The 16,164-nt window shown below is 37.2% G+C and overlaps 1 protein-coding gene across 20 annotated transcripts in view; it reads left to right on the top strand.

The window, feature by feature from the left end:
* Positions 1–16,164, top strand: part of HDAC9 (histone deacetylase 9) — a 1,001,951-nt gene that overhangs the window by 588,840 nt on the left and 396,947 nt on the right. For all 20 annotated transcript variants that reach the window (XM_068550546.1, XM_068550536.1, XM_068550537.1 and 17 more), the window contains 3 exons: positions 9,312–9,434; positions 12,236–12,446; positions 12,879–13,096. In XM_068550546.1, coding sequence (XP_068406647.1) covers positions 9,312–9,434; positions 12,236–12,446; positions 12,879–13,096 — 552 coding nt within the window. The remainder of the gene's footprint in view (positions 1–9,311; positions 9,435–12,235; positions 12,447–12,878; positions 13,097–16,164) is intronic.

Below are 16,164 nucleotides of genomic sequence, written 5' to 3'. Positions count from 1 at the left end.
ACCATCTGTGTAGCTCTCCTGATATGTGATTATCAGACTGCCACCAGAGCACTCTTTATTCAAAGGGAACTCACTTCACTGTCTCCTGGGGCAACCTAGTTGATTTTGGACGGTTAGCTTGACTGATAGAAATGTCTTCTGTACATTATGCCAACATCTGTGTCTGTAACTTCATACATTCACACATAACATGTATAATAAATTATTTATAAGTTATAAATTATCTGACCAATATATAAGGGAAGGTTGTCCCTGACAAGGAAAGGACTGGAGCCAGTGAAGTCACTTCTTCTCTGAGGACATTTGTATACTTGAGTCTTGAGTTTTGGTTTTCAGAACCTCACATAACTCTGAAGGGAGAGAGAAGGCAAAGCCCAGTACTGACCAAAGAGAATAATCTAACAGGAAACCATTCAGACCCAAAGACCCATATCTGTGCTACATTGGTGAGTCCCTCATCCCCACCCACAGAGGTGTCTTGATGTAGACCAGAGCAGGGGCAGAGTCTTTCCTGGAGAAGTTGTAACCAGAAGCTAGCTGTAGCCCAAATTTTCATAACCTCAAACTGTTAATTTAATTTAAAGTGCCCCAGATTTTTAGTTCCCTAGGTATCTGGAAAAAAGCAAAAGTAAATTCTTTCTAGAGGAATACACATTCATTTTAGATTTCAAAATTTTCCCTCAATTTTCCAAGGAAAATGAGCAGAATAGATAGATGCTCTGTTGCTTATGACCATCTTTCAGCTATGTGAAGGATACAATTCAGGCCGCTACATTTTCTCCTGTCCTCCATCTATTTCTTGTTTCTTACCATCCTATTGTCCCTTTCTCGTCTTCATTTTTCTTTCTAAAACATGGTACCAGGTGGAATAAATATTTCACATATGTTTGTGGCCATAGATGTAAGTGGGATTCTTGGACTATTGGTTACAGGTATTGTATTTCTGTTAGTGCAGTTATATCTCAATATCAGTCAGTTTTCTGCAACCCTTTAATCAATTTCCAGAAAAAGAACAACTTGGTCACAAATATTTCTAAAAAACTTCAGATTTCCATTTCCTCTCAGTTTGAAGAATGCGTTTCAATTGCAGAAACACTAAAAGGTCTGGGTTCTAAATAGGTTCTGGATGAATTCTGTATCCTTGGAAAATGAAAACACACTAAACCACATTCATTCAACAGCATTTATGATTCTTAGAAGCATTGTTAGTGCGAAAAGGTGCGGAAGACCACTTACAGCTTGATAGTATTTTGTTAAGTTCAGAAACAGGCAGTACGGTATTTTGATCGGAAAAAACGTATGTAATAAGAGTATATTTTAAAAAAGCGAGGGAGCGATGAACACAGAATTTAGCATGGTGGTTACCTCTCAAGGGGGAGGAAGGCAGTGGGGGACATGGTTTGTTACTAAAGATGAAGATACATAGAACCCTTCATTATAAATACAAACATATGCATATAGCACTTAGTACAACATCAAGAAACAACCAAGCAATACATATTCATGAGACTGGTTATAAATGGGAAAAGGTGAGATTTTGTCTTTACTTCAAGCTTTTTAAAACCTGTTAAATTAAATTGAGCGTCCCAGGTTGTGTGACCCTATCATTAAATTTCAAAATATATACAGTGGAGGATGTAAATTAAAGGAATTTGCTTTTACTATTTTAATCTGTTTTATATTCCTAAAACCTTTTGCTGATACCTAAACACAAATATCTGTTTACATGCCCCAGCTTTTCAGCTAATTGTTGACATATTCTTTCCTTCCACCCCCACCAGTTTAAAAAAAAAAAAACCAGAAGGAAATGTGATTGAATGGAGTTTGAAAGAGTAGAGGTATTTCTTCAGGTCAGTGACAGGATGTTCACCTCCAAAGCTGGAAAGACTAGTTCAAAAGCAAGCAGTGACTTACCTCATAATGAATTAATTGTGTGCCTGAACTATGATCCAAAAGGCCAGGTGGGCAGACCTTTATGCACTGATGGGTAGCCTCTCCGTGGCCCAGAACAAAAAATTCAACCCTGATGGCTAACATGTGGTTTTCTGCTGCATTGCATTTACAGAGGTCTGTAGCATAATTCATACTGGAGAGGTGAGGAGACAGCAGAATTCAGACTGAAACTGTCAGCAAATTAATATCCTCATCTTGTAACACCAAATATTTCCACCTAAACTAGAGAAAAGAGGAAAAAACAATGTTTTTCAGCCAATTTTGGATTAATCATTTTGAATTTAGTATGATGTTTACAGACATCTTCTAAGATTAATAATAGCATGTGATGTCATAGCAACAGAAATATTTGGGGGTATGAAAAATTTACATCATTACACTTTCAAAAATCAAATTAGTTGCATACTTTACCATTTATAAAATAGACTTATTCTACCATCTTTGCGTAAAATAGTGTAACAGTGTACATTTGAATCAACTCTGTGTTCTGTGACCTGGAAGTAGAAAGGCATGTCACCTAATTCTTTCAGATCCCATGTAAACAAATGGGATTCTACTCCCTTTTTGCTGCTTAGGAAATAGGAAAGTAAGGCTGTATTTCAGGCTGATCTTGAGGCTCAGGTAAAAAGAAAATTTTCTCTCTCATCATTCATGTGTTCTGCATAATTTAAATAAAGGTTAAGACAGAAGTAAGAGGAGAATTTACTTGTAAGTCCAGGCTAAGGAAACCGCACATTGCATTCAGATGTATGGGGTCTTCCATTCAGAAGGCTCCCAAGGAACCTGGCTGCAAAACCAACTACTTTGTCATCATTGGTTAAGTTGCTGAACTTGCCCTGAACCTCAGATTCTTTATCTAGTGAGAGGTGGTAATAACTACCCCAGCAGCTTTGTGGTGGGGAATCAGTGTTTGGAAGGCAGGTGGTAAATTGTGAAGTGCAGAACAAGTTCATTTTTTGTTGTTGGTATCAATACTGACTTCTAGTAGGGAAAACTCATTAGTATGTTTGTCATCAAGCCAGCAAATCTCACGTGAGAGTGAACCTCCATCTGCTCTGGCCACTTCTGTTCCATTTCTTCAGTTTCTTACATATGCTCAGTCCCGAACTCGGATCACTGGAGCTGCTTGCTTTACTCATTTGTAAACTTGGTTGGGGAGCTGAAACCTCAGGGGTTTCTATTTCCAACTCCAGTCAGAGATGTCTTTACCTATCTAGTTACTTTATTGTTAATACTGTGGGCCTGTGGGTTCAAATATGTTTCCATGAATATCAACACCATTATTTTAGATTTGGTAGATTTATTTGATAGCTATTTTAACGGTAGCCAAGCCGCTGGTTTATTTCTAGTTGAACATTAGTGGCTGGCTCTGCTATGCTATTTTTTAAATAATTTTTTCCAGCAGATACAAATGATTCTAATAATAAGGTTAAGTACTCTAAAATCATCTGAAATGTCACTTGTTTTGCCCCAATCTCCCATGACTCATCTGCCTGTTGTTTCATAATAGTTGTTGTGACGTTTGCTGTAAGTGTTATGCTCCCTTCTGAGTGGGTGTAGAGCTATGGTTTTAGATAGCTGCAAATAAGACCCTCCTCCCCCCACCCCCCCAGGGGAAAGGAGGTTGCTATGACACAAGAATCATTTACTAGGAATAACATGAGTCAATAATGTAAACCAAGACCTTTAACAAAACATCAGTGACTTTTAAATGCAAAGGAAGCCCTGTCAAATGATAATTTTTTTTTCCTCCAAACCATTTTAGTAATACATTCTTGGGTGTCCAGTAAAAATGAAAACTTAAGAGATTTTTACTGCCTAAAAAAATTTATTCATCACATGGAGATTTTAATTTTCTATCAGCTGTCTGAAAGGAGAATGGAAAATAACTACTATACTGAAAAATACCATGAAAGCTGTAGGCAAACATTAAATGCTTAAGAGATTTTTTTTAATTTCTTTGTTTACTTGTTTGTTTTTAATGTGGTTCTTCTTTCTATTTAGATAATCTAGGTTTGGGGATTTGGAACCTTTTAAAGCCAAAACAGATTGAGGCTTACAAGCATGTCTTCCTAGATGCCGCTCTAATAGAACAGATATTTCCTGATAGATCTAGTCAGAGGTGCTCCAGTCTCAGGCTGAAGGATCTGATGTCCAGGGAAGGTAGGCAGCTACCCAGAGTCATAAGCCAGTGAGTGGTAGAGCTCAAGTGTAAGATGCTTAGACCACTCTCCTTTACACCATCCAGACTGCTGCTCACCAAAACCTTGTAGATACTTACATTCTTTTTCTAATGTTTCTAATGCTCATGCATATTGTAGATAATTTTGAGCATGCAGTAACTTGAAAATTCTACATTCACTTTTTCTATGAGCCTCTTAAAAAGTGGGTGATTACATAGTTAGTATTCTGTCAAGGGTCATCTGTTGACTTCTTTGTCTTCTTAAGAGCAAGAAAGGAATTCTCCTCCCTCCCTTCTTCCCTCCCCCCTCCCTTCCTTCCTTCCTCAGTATCTCCTATCCCCACATGCATTTTCCTTGCCCCATATGCAGTCATTTTCTCCTCTATTTTTGTTTGCATGGGCTCTTACATCATACATGTATTTTTTGCTTTGTGCTCATGAATTTTGGGGGATATAAATGGCATGGTGTTATCAATCTCATTCCATTTCTTATTTTTATCACTAAACATGTGATAAAAATAAGACTAGCTCTTTTTAGAGCTAGTCACATCATAATGGATGCATATGCCTAATTGCTTTTAATCACTGTAATAATCCATGGCAGGTACTCCTGCATTTTACCTACCTGTTCTCCAGTTGGATTCCCCAGTGACCTCCAGTTCTCACCCACCACCAAAAAATGCTTTAGTGTATATCCACACTCATCACTCTATAGCTAAATGAGAATTTCTTGAGCAGCTGGAGAACCTCTGGGCCATGGTGTACAGTGCTGAAATATTCGCCAGAATTGCTACACCAGTCCACAGTCTCACCAGTAATGTGTGATGGTTTTTGCTTTCCGAAATCCCTGTGACATTTAACATTGTCCATTTTTCTCATTTTTGCCAGTGTCCATTTCGTAAGAGAATTTGAATCTTTTGATTGAAACTAAGGTCGTCTTGATGTCAATGGCTAAAGAAATAGCTCTATTGAGAGACGTAATTTTCAGTTTATGTGTATTTTATTCACCTGAATTTCAAATATTATCCATAATATAGGGTTCCAGTTGCCACGATGGTGAGAAAAGTAATTAAAATTTGAAGGTCATTATTAAAATATGGATAGGCCTCCCCTGCCCCGACACCTGGCTCAGTCATATCCCTCTTCCCAACATCATGCTCTTTCTGGTGAAATGCTAGTTACCCATCAAAGCCTAGTTTAAAATCGACAACCTGCTCTGTGCCATTGAAGTGTTTTGTTTCTTTTTTATAAGTAATAATGACAATAATTATCTTTTTTTTTTAATTAATTAATTAATTAATTTATTTATGGCTGTGTTGGGTCTTCGTTTCTGTGCGAGGGCTTTCTCTAGTTGCGGCGAGCGGGGGCCACTCTTCATCGCGGTGCGCGGGCCTCTCATTGTCGCGGCCTCTCTTGTTGCGGAGCACAGGCTCCAGACGCGCAGGCTCAGTAGTTGTGGCTCACGGGCCTAGTTGCTCCAAGGCATGTGGGATCTTTCCAGACTCGAACCCGGGCTCCAGAACACTTCCCGGGCTTCCCAGGGCTCGAACCCGTGTCCCCTGCATTGGCAGGCAGATTCTCAACCATTGCGCCACCAGGGAAGCCCATTGAAGTGTTTTGACCATACTCTAATTATAGTAATTATGACAGGTCGTCAGAGCTAGTTCTCTACTTTTCTGTGCACCCGAGTAGCATGTGAACTTACATGGCCTAGGGCATCTTTGTACCCCGTCCACCCAATTAATCTAACTTAATTGTAATTAATTAATTGTTTTGTGAATGTTAAGCAATAGCCATTGTACATTTAATATTTCCATTTTATCTGACTACAGCAATCATTTCTGCTTCTGAAAAATTTTTAGTTTAAAACCATCTTTTGCATGTTCTAAGGTATGAAGCATTGGCATCTTAGCACAGCACTGATTTAAGGGCTGCATCGGTTTCAAAACTGCTTCCTGGAAAAATCCTGGCCTTGCCTGGAAATACTTGTAAGCTCACCACAGTACTAAGGTGGGGTAACCTTCCAGCCTTGCAAGAATGCTGGTCAGGATCCTTCACTATCTCAGTGAAATGGTCCCTCTCACCATCTGTTCATCTGACTTTCAAGTGTGTCTGCACCCTTTTAGCAGTGTACCATACAGCTCCGGTTTCTTATTAAGAAACATTAACCTGGAACAGATAGCCTGCTTCTATCAAGAAGTCAAATTGAGGGGACTTCCCTAGAGGCGCAGTGGTTAAGACTCTGCGCTCCCAATGCAGGGGGCCCGGGTTCGATCCCTGGTCCAGGAACTAGACCCCACATGCATGCCACAAGTAAGAGTTCACATGCCACAACTAAGGAGCCAGTGGGCCGCAACTAAGGAGCCCACCTGCCACAACTAAGACCCAATGCAACCAAATAAATAAATTTAAAAAAAAGAAAAGAAGTCAAAGTGAGGAAAGTTATATTTAAAGAAGATAATTTGAGAAAAACATTATTTCAGTTAAGTCATTTGTGATTTTATCCATTGGAAGTTTATGTAAATGCTGTGCTTGTTTCCTTATCTGTAAATTGAAGGAAATAAATTTTGTCCAAGTCTCTGAAGTTCCGTGATATGATATATACCAGTTAGCCTCTGTGGGAAGAACCAACTGTACCCCCCAACTTGGGGGACTTTGGACTTTCCTTACTTCCTCAGGAATTGTCTCCATGACTTGAAGATCCTCACGTCTATATAGTCACCAGGGCTATTGCTTTCTTCTCACGCCAGGCTAGCTGGCTCCCCGTTGTACACTTTCATTCTTTTCCATAAGCCCCAGGGCCTGATTGTGCTTCCTGTTTTTCTCTCAAGCTTCCTCCTTCTCCATACTTTTTTATGGTTCCCTTATCCTTCAGTAATGGCTGCAGAGTGGTGTGTAGCTTCTGCAGCAGTACCTGACAACAAATCATCCAGCCTTGATCGGTTTAAAAGTTTTATTGCTGATCCCACTGGGAACCAGAATTAGGGCAATCACTCAGTTCCTTCATCCATAACAAGAGCACTAGATTGCTGGAGAGTGCCTGGAATTAGGAACTAGGAATTAGGTTAATGTCCCAAAACTCCCTGGCGTAGGGCTTGGCACATGGTCGGTGCTATCCTAGGAAATGGCACCACTCAATTTTGCTATGAAGCTACAGGGATCTGAAGTCCCATAGTAAGAACATTCCCAAGTCCCTTCGCTTTTGTCAAAGCCCCTGTGAGCAGCCAGTGTGCTACTGCAATTATTACACCTAAGAAGAAACCTTTTTTTCACTTTAGTATAGGTTTGCTTCCTACGATGAGGTAGGAGGATGTCGCCCAAGTTCTGACTGGAAAACAAAGATAACCTCTTTTGTGAGGTTGGGGTAACTTTTGGTGTCATTCCCACAGTGCCTGTCAAGTCTCCGTGCTGTGGGAAGCAGATACAACCTTGAATGAATATTGTACATGATTTAAAGTAATTATTTTTCCACATTTATTTCTCTTCCATAAATACACATAAGCAGATGAAATATCCTTTTATTATAAATGGCTGCTTGCTGCCAATAAGCTACTTAAAATATTTTTACTTCCTCATACGTTCTTTTTGTTCTTGTTCAGGTATATATTCTATATTTAAAAATCATGGTAAAAATATATCAGTATAAGCAAAATAACTCGTCTTTTTAAATTAGAGCAAATATACAGCTGTTGTTGATACTCCTTAAATAAAATGGCAGTCTCATACATTCTGATGATAAAATCTTTTCCAACAATCTTCCTGGGTTTTTGACAACTTTAATTTTGTGAAGGGTTTCATGTAAACTCAACGTAATGTTAAAAATTTCAATATACTTCTTGCTTTCCATGTACAAATATCTGACTTGTTCTTCTGAGAAAAAACAAACTCTGAGTTGGTTTGGAATTCCAAGTTGCAATGAGAAAAGTCCACCTTTAGCTTTCTGTTCTTATTATGTTAAGGCTACAACTCATCTCCAAACAAACGTATGATTGAGGTGATGTTTTGGAATAACATCCTGTGTTTTGGTGGTGCATCACTCTTCAGTGACATTCTGAGGTTGCATTGTATTAGCACATGATATTTTCCCCAGTTAATTGATATCCCAGGTTTGTCCAGGGGAAAATCTACCGCTCCCCCAAACATACTTGACAAGTTATTATATTTACTTTAGTCAAAGCCCGTGTGTGCAATATCCCTCTTGGAGGTGGTCTATTATTGGAGTCCCATATGCTTTTTGTTTGGGAAGAAAGCAGTCACTGTGTCATACTGTTACATGGAGTATTCTTTTTCAGGGATGTTGTTCCCTTGGGGACCATATCAGGCCAGAGTTCCTTAGTCTAATAAGACCTTTGTAACTCTTATTGTATAAGAGTTCTGGGAGGGAAGCAAGAGTTAAACAGAAAATGTAATTCAAGCAACTATATTAGGCCACATGTGCGAAAACATGACTCTTAGTATTGGATTTAAAAAAAAGGTTATTTGTTGTAAAAAGGACTCTGATGCCAAAATTTTCAAGGTATTTCAGTGTAAGTGAAGACTGCTGTGGCCCAGCGAACTCACACAACATTTTAACATTTACTTTAGTTTCTAAAGTAAATATGTATGATTTATAAAACACCATACAGAGTTGTCTTTTCACAAATTTTATATTTTAAAAAAGATATAATTAATTGTTATAGAGGTCCTGTATGGTGATATTTAAGATTTTCTTGTGTGAGTTTTCCCATCAGCAAAATGATGTTTAATCCATATGAGGATAATGATTATCGCAACATTACATACATATTCATCACGCAGTAATACAAAAATCTGTACTCATAAGAATTACTCAATTTAATTGTTGTACTTTACCAATTGATGACAAACACACTGATTATATTCCATAAAGGTAGAATTTTAAAAATGAATTTTTTCCAAATGAACATAGAAGCTCTTTCTTCAGATTTTACAGTTACAACTGATGAAGAAATTTTAAATTTATTACATATAACATTTTTGGATACAGAAGTCATAAAATACTTATAAGTTCTTAATTAAAATACTTAAATGTTTTGACAGATTATGATAATAAAAAATCTGTTTTCTGAAATGAGAACATTACAGTAAAATATGTGATATTGTGTAATATTTTGAGAGTCCCCTTTCACTTTTTTTTTTTTTTTTTTTTTTAAACCAGAAAATGGTTTCACAGCAACGCATTCTAATTCACGAAGATTCCATGAACCTGCTCAGTCTTTATACCTCTCCCTCTTTGCCCAACATTACCCTGGGACTCCCAGCAGTGCCAGCCCAGCTGAATGTAAGTCATTACCCTGCAACAGCCTAAACCAGCCCAAGGGATATTTTCATAGGGAAACTCTCATTCTTTTCTTGTATATTTAGACTTCAGGGAAACTTGGTAGTCTACTTCTCCTTCACTGTTTGCTGAGTTGTTCAAAGATGTTCAGTTTAATTTCACATTAAAGAATCATGCTGGTTCATATCATAGTATATAAAAATAATAACTAACATTTATAGCTTTTAAAAAAGAAAGCACTCTCCAGGTATATTATTTTGGTAGCTCCACCCAACCATCCTATGAAACAGAGATTACAGGACACATTTTTACAGAAGAAGCAGCTGAGACTTGGAATGCATAAAAGCCCAAGATCACAGACCCAGCAAGTAGCAGACCTGAACCTCAAGTCAGGCCATTGCTGAGAGGTGCAGCATCTGAAGCACAGCAGCATATGTTTAAAGAATTTATTTTGTGAATGACTTTATTTTGAGAATTTAGGTTACTGACTCTGTGGTACTGAAGAATACATATCTGGAAAACCTCTCTAAGAACAATATTAAACTCTTGCCTGGAGATTCAAAGTGAATCAATTACTTTAAAAGTCCTGACAACTGAAATAGGATCTGTTGGAGGTAATTGCCCTACTAACAGAAGACAGCAATAATTATTTTATGCATATTCCCTAAAATAATATAAATTTCAGTCATTGTAAAAGATTTGTAAACTTTACCTAGACTAATTTATCTGTGAAAAGTTAGTAAATTAAATTGTACTTATGCAGAGGTCATACGATGCATTTGGTTTAAAGAGAAGTTTGTTCCAACCCTTGGCACCAATTTTGCCAATTTTTAGATGCAGGTCTTCCACTGAGTCCCTCTTGTCAAATTCACATCTTTTACAGTATGCTAACATTAAGAACTCATAAAGAGTTGACCATTTTGTGACTAATTTATTTTCAAAATATGAACCCTGTCTATGGTATGCTACTAGTTTATGCACAAGCACACCTACAGGTGACATTTTTAAATGATAAATTTTATGATTGTGTTCAATACATATTATAAAACCAATCTAAGAGGTACCTTACTGTATTTGGTATTTTTAATAGAGTAGCATGTTACCTTATGTGATATAGTAATCTTATACCAGTGAGGAGAAAGCAAAATTTGGATGTTGTTTTATATTTGGAGATGAAAGAAGACAGGCTTAAAAACACTGAATTCAGCTACGCCCCTGAAATTCCACATGAAGCATTTGTAAACAGTTGGCTCTAGTGAAAAGAAGAAAGAAATTAGGGATGAAATAAAATGTACATATTTATGGATGATATTTTCAAATCTTCACTTATTAAAAATTATTTTCTTCTGTTCCTATTTTTTCCTATCTCTTCTGATGATAAGCAAATACTAACACAAAAACTTATGACACGTGAATAGGCTTTTTTTTTTTCCTACTCTTTTTTTGCATGTTCTAAGTCACTCCTACCAGCTAACACAAACATGCACCACTTTTAATGTGGTCGGGGAGAATTTTTTCCCAAAGGACCAAGTACTAAAAACCAGACCATTTAATGTTTCAATGGTAATACAATTTGGTACCTTTGGATGAATAAACCAGTGTGGTTTGGATTGAAGTTTCATTTTTCTTTGCTTCCATTTTGGTGTGGATGAGGCCATCACAATTAATTTTTCAAGCTTAGCATTGCTTTGGCAAAGGGATCTCTAATATTCTAGTTCCCCACTGAGTAGTGGTAAATTTTAAGGAAAAGAGGCCAGGAGAAGGAATCACTTCTAGATTAAACATTGCATTGACTCACTATGTGACTAAGACAAACCATTTACCTCTTTGTCCTTCAATTTCTCAGTCACTGAAAATTGCTTTGCTTCCCTGGTACACAGTAATTTTGAAAGATGAAACATGAGTTTTGAAAAGAAACATGCCACATAATTTTGAGGTATTAGACCTCTGCTTTTGTAATACCAAAATGACCACCATTCATTAAGTTCTTTGAATAGGAGAATTCATTATTACTGTTGATGATATAAATATTATTGCCTTATTACTGTGTTATCATATATTTCAAGTTCTTACTAGCATTTTTATTTGATATCTAATTTCACTTGCAGTTTATTTTATTAAACAAAAGTATCTGGAGTGTCATTTTCAATATTTAAAGATTTGGGAATCTGTTATGAATTAATATAAAATACTTGTTTAAATCAAATTCCTGCATATTTTATATAACCTTTCATTGACTTATCTCAAGAATTTTATTTTAAAAATTAAATACTGGAAACCCACAGCTCTGTGAACGTATTAGAGGACGTATAGAGAAAGGGTGAATTGTTTCTTCTGCTTGAAACTCCAAAATTATGGATCATTTTATCTCCAGCTTCTTAATCCCTATTGTATAGCCATTAGCTCAGCGATTTGAATAAATTTTACTTTTCTAATATACCTTTTACTATAGCAGTATATTAAACTATTTTAGAAATAACTCTCTCAGTTATTAAGCCTGAAATTAACATGATTTTTAATGTTAAAAAAAGTTTTATTTTGGGTTCAGTATAATGATACCCAATACTAAATTGTCTCCAGTGCTTCCGCTCTATTTTTGTTTCTCCTTTGTTAGTTCCCTTAGTTCACAAGACATGGTGTTATCCATTTTCCCTACTCAGCCATTGGGTAAGGTAGGGCTTTTTGGTCGGGGGTTGGGGGGCGGGGGTGGGAATTATGGAATAAGAAACTAATCTAATGATTTACAGACCTAATGACCCATATGGATGAAAGCGGATTAACATCTGTATTATTTCTTGACACAGGCTTCAAATTCACTCAAAGAAAAACAGAAGTGTGAGACCCAGACACTCAGGCAAGGCGTTCCCCTGCCTGGGCAGTATGGGGGCGGCATCCCGGCATCTTCAAGCCATCCCCATGTCACTTTGGAGGGAAAGCCCAACAGCAGCCACCAAGCTCTCCTGCAGCATTTATTATTGAAAGAACAAATGCGACAGCAAAAGCTTCTTGTGGCTGGTAATTCATAATGGCACCATTTGCAGGTTATTTTAGGGCTTTCATTTTATCAGCAATTCAATGTAATGTCTCTTTAACTCGAGACCTAGTAAAGATTCACAGTGTCATACATAGGTCTCCCTGATACCTAGTACTGTGGAAAGACTGTTGTCTTTATTTATTCCTCTAGATCCATGAAAAAAATACTCACCTTATTTAACCTTCATACATACCAGAGTGGACTATTGGCGAGTCATTGATCAGATGCATATCTGCCCAATGCTTTGGCACTTTTGCCTTCACCCCACCCAACCTAGCCTTCTGATATTTGCCCGGTAGTATACTACTTTTCGTAAAACTTATCCCATAGCTATTTTCTGTAGCTTTTTTCTTAAATTGTGTATGTGTCGGTGTGCGTGTACATATATACATGTACATATATATTTTTTTCAGGTGGAGTTCCCTTACATCCTCAGTCTCCCTTGGCAACAAAAGAGAGAATTTCACCTGGCATTAGAGGTACCCACAAATTACCCCGTCACAGACCCTTGAATCGAACCCAGTCTGCACCTTTGCCTCAGAGCACGTTGGCTCAGCTGGTCATTCAGCAGCAACACCAGCAATTCTTAGAGAAGCAGAAGCAATACCAGCAGCAGATCCACATGAACAAGGTAAGTCCCCAAGCCACGTCAACATGCCATAGCCACTGGTGTGGAAATTGGGGTTTTCTTCACTGATGTGTGCATACAAGAGAGAATGTTGGTATCCATCACAGCCAAACGGAGACTGCCCTCCTGGCCCTGCTGTCAGGGCTCAAGGACACCATCACATTATCACTGTTTTCTCCATCACTACATGCGTAGGACATTTGTAGCAAAATTGAGGTCCTAGATTAGAAAGTCTTTTATGATTGGGTACCTATCTTAATACAGAAGCACATACAGGCACGTGTGTGCAGAGCCCCATTTTTTGTTACTGTAGTAAAGGTGTGAGGCAGAGTTGAAGTTTGCACAGGTGCTAGCAGCTATGCCAAGATCGGCCAGTTAGGTATTTCTCAGCAACTTCTATGTATGCATGTTATATTTATTTTTTAATATGCCCTACTTTATTCCAGTCAGTGTTGAAGCAGTTTCTCAGAAACTTGTGGTAGTTTCTTTCTGGCAGCCTTATTGTGGCTGAAATGAACAGCAAATGCCTGAATCACAGCACATCCTCAGGAGCCCTCCTGCTGAGGCAACCACAGTCATCCTAAAATAATGGTATCAGGCAGGCCAGCAAAGCATTTTCAATAAACTTGTAAGCGAAACTGGTCTGTACAGTTTTGCCACTACTTTCTGCTATGGTAGCCTTACAAAGTAGAATCCTCTCATTTCTGGAGAATGAAAGGTCCTGAATATCAAAATTCTATCTATTATCCTTTGTTACTATATCACCTCCAAATATCTTGTAGAGACATTATATTGAGAAACAATGTCCTGTTTACTGATAAATGGATAGCTAAAAATTGAATTAGAATTTAAATGCTTTATTGTATTGTGATATAAACAAAACAAAATCTCATGGGAGAAGGTCTAATCATCTTTCTAATAGCAAGAGAAGGGGGTCTTTATCATGTGCTCACCTTATTGCAGGTGGGATTAGAGATTTTCTCTCCTCTTTGGCCTCCATGTTAACAAGGCAGAGCCATGAAGGGAGGGAGCATGGGCTGAAGACCACAATACTGAACACAAATTCTCCCAGCCCAACCCTTTGCAGCATTCAAAGATGACATGTATGTGTGTATATTGGGGTTCAGGGTGGTTGGCTGTGCCAGCTGCCTCTCCTCTCATCGTTTGCTGTACTGCAGATTGTATTTCACTATATTTCAGACTCTTTCTATATCATCACATTAATACCTGTTTTATTGCTACAGCATTTCTCTAAATTTATCAGATTGTTTTGGGTAAAATCAGTCTTGTCAGAGGAGAACCAACTTCCTTCTTGTATAATGGCATATAATACTTCTTGTCTTGAATGTTATTCTGCATGTTTACTACCTTATGGTAGAGTTATGTTGGTTTGTTTGTTTTGTGGTATCTCAGCACTACTTAAAACTACCAGGTATTCTTGAAACATTGTCCAGTGTGAGAGGAAAGACTGGGAATTCTGCTTTTCACCTCACAATATTTTGATCTGGAATTAAGTTCATTTAGAAAAGTAGTATTGGATTGTTAAGTATACTTTCTGCTACTCGGTTCTATTTCCTAGAAATATGTGGATGTGTATATTCTGTTACAGGTAAATTAGGTAAATTGATCCCTTTGAAATCATCATCTACAGATGATTTCTATGAATACCTTTAAGAACACTTTGGAATACATTTTTTATGACCTAGAGTTGCCACTGCTTCACACTCAGATGGTTTGTTAATATCAGAATCTTTGTATATTAGTATCACAGTCGAGATTTTGACAGGCAGATGCTAACCTCAGTCACATGGAAGAAACTAAGATGGAAAGCAGGCATTTGCATTTTAACAATGAGAAAAGCGAATCTTATCAGAGACCTTCTCCCATGTGGAGCTGATTCCTTGGAATCTGTTAAGAATTCTTCCCAAAATTAGAAACAAACCTATACTTTTAGGTACATGTTTGTACAGTGGTTTGATTATTAAATCTTGTCTTAATTAGGCAAAATGAAGCCCAGAAAACTTCAAAGTACAAAGCTGATCTTTATATATTAACCTCTCTCAACTTGGGTGTTTAGATTACTCAAGCAGGTCTCTACTTGGCTTTTCTCCATGTATATATTCCATATGTTTAATCAAGATGGCATATGCACACTGGGTATTCTCCAGATTTGAAAATATTTCACCTGCCCTCAATTGTCTAAGGAAATAGAGAAGAATCTTATTAAATAAATCTTGAACTCCATCCTGTTCCATGGTATTCACAATAGAACCATTAATAAATGAATTGCTACTGTTCACCCTCCCCCATGAGGTAATGAAAACATTTAGTTCACATTAGGAGAAGGCCAAACTTAGATGCCAAAAGATAACCAGTTTCTATATAATAATATATTTATGTGTACTCTAACCATTTTGAATAACCATTAATGAGAAATAACCACAGAAACTTTAATGTATGTCGTTGTTTTCCTATTATCATGGAAGAACCTTTACTGAATCCATTCAAATTGGAGCCAAATAGCTGGCATCATAAAAGCATGGTCCTTTCTCTTGAGATACTTATTCCAGCAGGAAATATAGGCACACATGAAGACATAGGTGTGCAGATGACATATTTTAAAATGTCTTTTCCTTTTATTCCCTTTTATTCCCTCAGCTTTTCTTTATGGTTCTTTTTTGAGGAATTTAGGAATTTTGAGGAAAAATGGAGTGAGAAGAAAGAAAAAATAAGTAGGTTTATCTCTGAACTTACATCATCTTAAATATGATTGGCCTTCGTGGTATGAAATTTTTAATGATTTATTTGAATTGCTAATAATCTGTAGAAGAATTAGAAGCAAAGCTATACTTTTCAGAACAGTTTATACAATGATTGACTTATTAAATTTTAAAGACTTTCTCATATCTTGCTATTATTTGACTGCCTTTATGAAAGCAGTCATTCATGCTTGTTATAACTATACAATGTAAATGTTATTAATCATACTAAACAATTTACCTACCTGTTACCTGATACTTTAATGACATTTACATGGGAAATTTGTGTGTGGTAAGATGTTAAGCCTCATG

Source organism: Eschrichtius robustus, chromosome 8 (genome assembly GCF_028021215.1).
Source record: "Eschrichtius robustus isolate mEscRob2 chromosome 8, mEscRob2.pri, whole genome shotgun sequence".
NCBI lineage: Eukaryota > Metazoa > Chordata > Mammalia > Artiodactyla > Eschrichtiidae > Eschrichtius > Eschrichtius robustus.
This window is presented reverse-complemented; position numbering and strand designations above follow the sequence as displayed.